This window comes from Vombatus ursinus, unplaced genomic scaffold (assembly GCF_900497805.2).
Source record: "Vombatus ursinus unplaced genomic scaffold, bare-nosed wombat genome assembly UNPS02010590.1, whole genome shotgun sequence".
NCBI lineage: Eukaryota > Metazoa > Chordata > Mammalia > Diprotodontia > Vombatidae > Vombatus > Vombatus ursinus.
Window position 1 is genome coordinate 1 of NW_020950368.1, and position 6,997 is coordinate 6,997.

A 6,997-nucleotide genomic window follows, 5' to 3' on the forward strand; every position below is an offset into this window, starting at 1 on the left:
GCCTGTGAGTTAGCTTCTCCCTCTTTTCACATAAGGTAAGAAACAGAAGAAATTCTCCAAAGGACCTCCTCACGTCTCTGTGTTCTCTTCTTTTATTTCTAGTTGGACACGAAGCTCTTGAACTGAAGCAGCCTCAAGTCTCCATCACTAGAGACCTGAGCACAACAGCACGTGTGACTTGTCAAGTGTCTGGCAGTCAGAACTTTAAGGACGAGTACATACACTGGTACCAGCAGAAGCCAAACCAACCTTTGCAACATCTGCTCTTTGTCCACTCAACCAGTGCTGCCGCAACAAAATCCTTACATGAGGTAAGGAAGAAATTTGTGGCAGAAAAGAATGAAGGCAAAGGAACCTCAATCCTAACAATAAGCAGCATAACACGTGAAGATGAGGCCACCTACTATTGTGCATGCTGGGAAGACCACAGCAGTCAGCACTCAGTGACAACACCTACAAGAATCCTGCCCTCCTTGCGGCCCTCCCCACATCCTCTTCCCCTGGGGGCCACCTCCTTGTTTCTGGCTCCCATCCCATTTGGCCTGTCGGTAACACTTCCTGCATTTCTTACCAGGACCATGTGGCCCATGTCTATACCACACTACATTCCTGCTCTAACTCATACAGGTTCCAAACTCCCTCCATCACCATCGTAACCATTCACATCTCTGCAGGGCTCTAAGATTTCCGATGGTTTTATGGGTTGGACCAGACAGCTTCTGAGGTCCCTTCCAATTCTCAACTTCTGTCTCTCTGCTTTTTGGCAGAGAGCCTTACTTTATATTATGTTGCCTCATCCTCTTCACCACCCTATGGAACAGGTTCTCTTTCCATCCCAGCAGCACCTGTCTAAGGATGATTTTGAACACAGATATTCCTGACTCCATGTCTTGCCCCCTGTCCAAAGCTCATGCACCAAAGCTAACACTTGGATCCAATATCCCTCAGGAGAAACTAAAAGAAACATGAAGAAGGAAGACATTAATATCCTCTCTTAATTCCTTAGGTCTCTGAACCAATTCAAATCCTTTTTTGGGTAGAATTCAGACTAAGTGACCAGGGAAGTGCCTTCCAACACTGAGATGCTATTTCTCCTCATCACTTATGGTTGTGATGGTTCGTTATCTTTGTTAATCAATGAGTATTGATTCAGGTGGAGTGTGCCCAGTGCTGTGGGAGAGATGAAAGGAGCCCAAGACACAGTTCTCTTCAAGAAACTGCCCTTAGCCTTGGGGAAATGGTATGACCAGCAGTGAAAGAGAACATGTGTCTATAGATGACCAAGGCTGGAAGTGGGGGCAGGCAGGGAGGGAGATCTGTGGTCATGGAGGCTGGGGGTGGGATACTGAGAGTGCTTCATGGGAAGAAAGCCAAACAAAATGAATGATTTCAGGAGCCAAAGCTAAAAAGATAAAATGATGAAAATTCTATAAATTCTCCCCATTTTGTACAACAGATGCAATTGAAACAATAAAGAATTAAGGAACTTCCTTAAGAAAATGTTCTATTAGTATTCTCTGTGGGAAATGAGGCTCCCAAAATTATCATTTGTTGTTTTCAAAAGCATTTCTCTAATATTAAAAACTCAGTTTCCATCTATCAACAAGCATTTCTTAAGCATCTTCTCCCTTTCCATGTGCCAGGTAACTCTCTAGTAAGATAGGTTCCAGAAAATGTTCATCTACATTGGTTGAGGGGCTTCCTTACTGGGAGTTCCCTACCTCAATGAAAACATAGCTCCAAAATAATAGTAATAATAAAATATGCCTTCTAGGCATTGTGTGGGTCCTAGAGATGCAAAAATAAAAACTTCTCTCCCCTCAATGACTGTGTGTTTTATGAGGAAGCAACATGGACACATATATAAGAAAGTCAAAAATTTGTCCAAAACATGAGACGGGGACTGGACCAGGAACTCCCAGACAAGGAAATTCCTTCTATCAATAGAGGCCAGAGTCCTCTCTCAACTTAGAGTCTTAGAGGCTTTCTTGGGTTACTGGGAGTTTCGATTAATTTCCCAGGGTCACATGTGTCAAAGATGTGACTTGAATTTGGGCCCTCCTGATTTTGAGAACAGCTCTCTATCCCTTATTCCAAGCTGCCTCTCATAAAAAGGAAATACAACCTAATTTAAATGGGGGGGGGGCCTGGTAGTGGGAGGGAATTCATGAAGGCCCTTCTGTAGTACAATATAACTGGCCTAGATCATTAAAGAAGGCTAGGAATTCCTAGAGGAGGAGGAGGGGGGAGTTGTCCTGTCATGGCAGACACCTCCGGGATCAAATAGAAAATCCTTTGCTTGGTGTTCAAAGCCTTGATCACCTGGCCCCTTCCTGCCATGCCAGCCATCTTCTACCTTCCACTGTGCTTCACACAGAAACACACAAGCACACACACAAACATACCTACACACAGAGAGACACACATACACACAAACACACCTACACGTGCAAGCACACACACACACACACACACACACACACTGTGATCAAGGCACTGTCACTGGCTGTACCCCATGCTTAGGACTCTCTTCTTCTTCATCTCTGCATCTGGCTTCCCTGGCTTCCTCCAACTCTCAGCTGAAATCTCATTTTCTCCTGGAAGCTTTTTCCTGATTCCACTTAATAATGAGAAGACTTTACCCTATTAGACATCTCCAACTGATCTTATCTAAACTTTGAACATTGTTTGCCTGTTGTCTCCCCCGTTACACTGGGAGCTCCTTGAGAGCAGGGACTGGGTTGTTTTTGTTTGTTTGTTTGTTTGCTTGTTTGTTTGTTTTTGTTGGGGGAAGGGCATTTCTTTATATCCACAGCGCTTAGCAGAATGCCTGAAACATAGTAGGTATTCAATAAATGTTTGGGGCAACTAAGTGTTGCAGTGGGTAGACTGCCAGACCTGGAGTCAGGAAGACTCATCTTCCTGAGACTCATCTGACCTCAGACACTTACTAGTTGTATGACCCTGGGCAAGTCACTTCACCCTGCTTGCCTCAGTTTTCTCATCTGTAAAATGAGCTGAAGAAAGAAATGCCAAACCGATGCAGTATCTCCACCAAGAAAACCCCAAATGGGGCCACAAAAAGTCAGATGTGACTGAAGACAATTGAACAACTAATGCTTATTGACTATTTTGACTTGTTCCTTCTTTACTCTTTCTGCGTCTCATGAAGACAAAGCTTCTGAACTATCCCCTTTCAGTTCCTTCCATCCATCTCCATGGTGCTGATTCTGTAGCTCTTAGCTAGTCCTCCCTATTCTCTGCTTTGCCCCATTAAAAATATCAGCATCAGATGGAAGCAGATGTGTGTGGTAGACCTCTTTTGCTGCTTGAAGTCCAGAGTCCTGCTCCTGCTTCCCGACTTTGCCTTGCTACTTTTAAGACAGTCTCAGACAATCTCTGGTTGTATGACTCCCCCTGTTCTAAAACATTCGGGGAGCTGGCTGCCTTTAGAGAATCCATACAGTGCCTCTTTTGGGGCAGATGATGTCCAGGAAGGCACAACCTTAGGTAATCTCCTAAAGTACAAATCTCCCCAAGATGTAGTAACAATAATAATAACAATAACAATAATAATAATAATAATAGCTTGTATTTACATAGTACCTACTATGTGCCCAGCACTGTGCTAAGCACTTTACATAGATCTCATTTGTTCCTCACAATAATGTTAAGAGATGAATGCTACTATTATTATCATTTTACAATTAGAGAAACTGAGGCAAACAGGGTTAAGTGACTTGCCCAAGATCACACAGCTAGGACGTATCTGAGGTCAGATTGAAATACAAGTCTTTCTGATTCCAGGTCCAGCCTAGAATCTCCCCTATGCCACCTAGCTTCCTCACCCACTAGAAGGTCTCTGTCTCTTAGCACAGACATAAACCTCTTCTCCCACTGAAATGTGATTTAGTGGTACCAGCAAAGAGCCACTTCTTAGAGGAGAACTCCATCTTGAGGCACCAGCCCAGGCCCTCTACTCAATTTTTGAGCCTATTTTCCCATTGCTTTCATTGTTGTTCAGAGCCTGGAAGAATGACTAACCCTTCGCTGTTCCCCTATGGACTTGATGGGAGCCCATCAGCTGCTTTCCTCTGTCTCTCTTCTCCCCTCTCCCCATCCAAGTGATCTCCCACATGGTTATTCTTGCCCACAAAATAGAGCAATTCACTAATGTGGTGTCAAGAGGTTTATTTCTCTGATTGTCAGGGCAGCCCTTCCTACTGATTTTCTGCACATTATTTAAATTCCCATGAAATCTTTAGGCTCTTAAGAGCTTAGTGTTCTTCTTATGCTCCTTGTTGATCCATCTTTGCTCCATTTAACCCCATATCTAAGGAGAGTCAACTGAGTTAAATTCCGAAGAGAGACCAATGAGATTGATGACTGAGAAGAAAACCCTGGATTTCACAGCAGAGATATCATTGGTAACATTTAAGAGATATGTTCCAGTAAAGTGAGTGGGGTGCAATTTGGAGTGGGAGCATGAGGGCACTTACCATGTGCGATAAGAAAACAAGCATCCCACATACATCAGAGCTGTGATCCAGATGTGCGGTATTCCAAGGCAGATGTTATACCTGTGTTTACAATTTCCAGGGAAAACCAAGGGACCATTGCAAGAAGCTCACTTTCTTTGTAAGAACACCCTTTTCTAATGAAGGGCACCTGTGGACAAGGGTGCTGCTGGTAAACAGCGAAAGGATGGAATTCAATGGAATATTGCCAATGAATTAAGCAAGACCCCTTTTCCCTTGTGGGTGGCTGTGCATCTGTGGCCAAAAAGAGTTTGTCTCTGGTTAGCCACTTTCTGCTTAGAGTCATTTCCTTCCTCTCCAACACAGGCATCACTTCCCTTCTGTTGAATGACTTCTGGCCTTCTCCCTCTCCATTATGGAGACCACCAAAGTGCTACTGGTTTGCTTTCTGATCCTGGCTTTTCTTGGGATTGGTGAGTTCTTTCTTTTTGTCATTTGTTTGGTATCCATTCATGGAGGGGCCAAGAAATGGGTGAGGGAAAAAAACCTGACACTTTCCTTGCAAAGACAGCCAGCCTGAACTGTGGGATAAAAGACTGAATCTGAGGTTTCTTTTTAAGGCAACACCATATCTCTTCCTCTGAGAGATGCAGCATGATGTAGTGACCTTGGAGTCAGAGCCCCTGGGCTGGAGTCCTACCTGAGGTCACTTACCCAAACGGGTGACCCCGGCAAACGTCGCAGGGCCGCAATCTCTACCATAAGAGCACTGGCTGTACTAAAGGCTCCCTGAAAGACATTGCCAAACCTCCATCTGAATGGATAAATGCATTTGGTTAGGCTTGTTTAAGTCTACAGTCTTGAGTTGAGTCTAAAGACAGAGACAGAAACACCCACGGCCCTTTTAGCTCCCTCTTAGCTGGAAAGTCGGTGTCTCTGTTTCATTCTCTAAGTAGATACAAGAAGTCAAACTAGCCTAACAAAATCCTTTATTCATTCAAACAATGACTGTACTATGCCATGCAAATGTTTGTTTTATTCCGTAAATTAAAAATTTTAATTAAAAAAAATAAAAATTCCTTTAATCCTAAAAAAAAAAAGCCAAAGGAGTACACTTAATAAATAAAGAATACAGCTATCACAAGCCCAGTGACTATTTTATGCATAATTGATTAAAGTACCTAATAACTACTTTACAAGAATTTTTGGGCCATTCATCAGCAGGTATTTCTGACAGCTTATTCTACAATCATTTTAAAGACTCATTTCATTACCTCATCTTCTTCCCCAAACTTCAACTCTCCACCTAGCAAAGTCCAACTCCATCCCAAAGTGACCAGCTATATATTTTGATTCTTTTTGGACACCAGAGCTCTTGCTATCTGGCGGTCCAGGATAGATTCTTTTCTCTTGTAGGTGCAAGCATGGAACCCATACTGACCCAGTTTATGCCATCCAACACTAAGAGAAGTGGTAACACCGCCTTTCTGGTATGCCGAGTGAATGTGACTTCTTTTGGGTCCGCTTACATTCACTGGTACCGCCAGAAGCCCGGTGGGCGTCTGGAACGGATTCTCTATCTTTCATCCAATGACAATGTCATTCATGAAGATGGGGTCAGTGAGGAGAGGTATGAGGCCAAGAAACGGGAGAGCGACTTGTCAGCAAGCCTCAGAATCCACCAAGTCACAGAGGCAGATGCGGGGCTGTACTATTGTGCCTGCTGGGATGGCACTATGAGTCAAACCCACAGAGACACTGAACAAGAACTCTCACACTGCATATTCGTGCACCTGGGGAATCCTCAGTGTCTGCCCCAGGTCCCACATCTAGATACCACCAATGGCGGCTGCTGCGTGTCAGCACAGGAAATCTTGCTGCTGTCTCTGCTCTGCTCAATGCTAGGATGGGGAGTCTCAGACCTGGCTCTGGGTCTCTTGGTCCAACTGTGAGATTTTCTTTATCTTCCTTCCTCTTCTCCCACAGCTGTTCAGGTCCTTGGGAAGTGTCTCTGCTCCAACTCAGGCTCACCAACCAGAGGAAGCATCTACCAGTGGATGACAGGGTCACATCACTCAACCAAATCCCACAAAAAGTCATTAGTTGGGCCTTGGATGGTGCCTTGGAGGTGAAAATTATCTGTTTTAAAATTAGTATGATCAGGGGGCAGCTAGGTGGCACAGTGGATAGAGCACTGGCCCTGAAGTCAGGAGGACCTGAGTTCAAATCCGGCCTCAGACTAAACACTTGACACTTACTAATTGCGTGACCCTGGGCAAGTCACTTAACCCCAATTGCCTAAAAAATAAAATTTAATATGATCATAGACTTGGAGGTGGAAAGGACCTCAGGAGGTGTCTGGCCCAAGACCCTTAGTTTACGAGAGGAGGAAATTAAGGTCCAGAGAGGTTACACTTATAGGATGCTAGGTTTACCTGAAAGGCACTTTAGAAGCAATCTAGTGCAGCCCCCTCATTTTGCAGATAAGGAAACTTCACCATGGAGGTAAAGTGACTTGT

The 6,997-nt window shown here is 44.2% G+C and overlaps 1 gene segment (V, D, J or C); it reads left to right on the forward strand.

Annotated features, from left to right (window-relative positions):
• The first annotated feature begins 4,465 nt into the window (after positions 1–4,465).
• On the forward strand, positions 4,466–6,632 carry LOC114037809. The segment is given in 2 exon segments: positions 4,466–4,951; positions 5,895–6,632. Coding segments are annotated over 2 exon segments (594 nt in total).
• Positions 6,633–6,997: the final 365 nt, after the last annotated feature.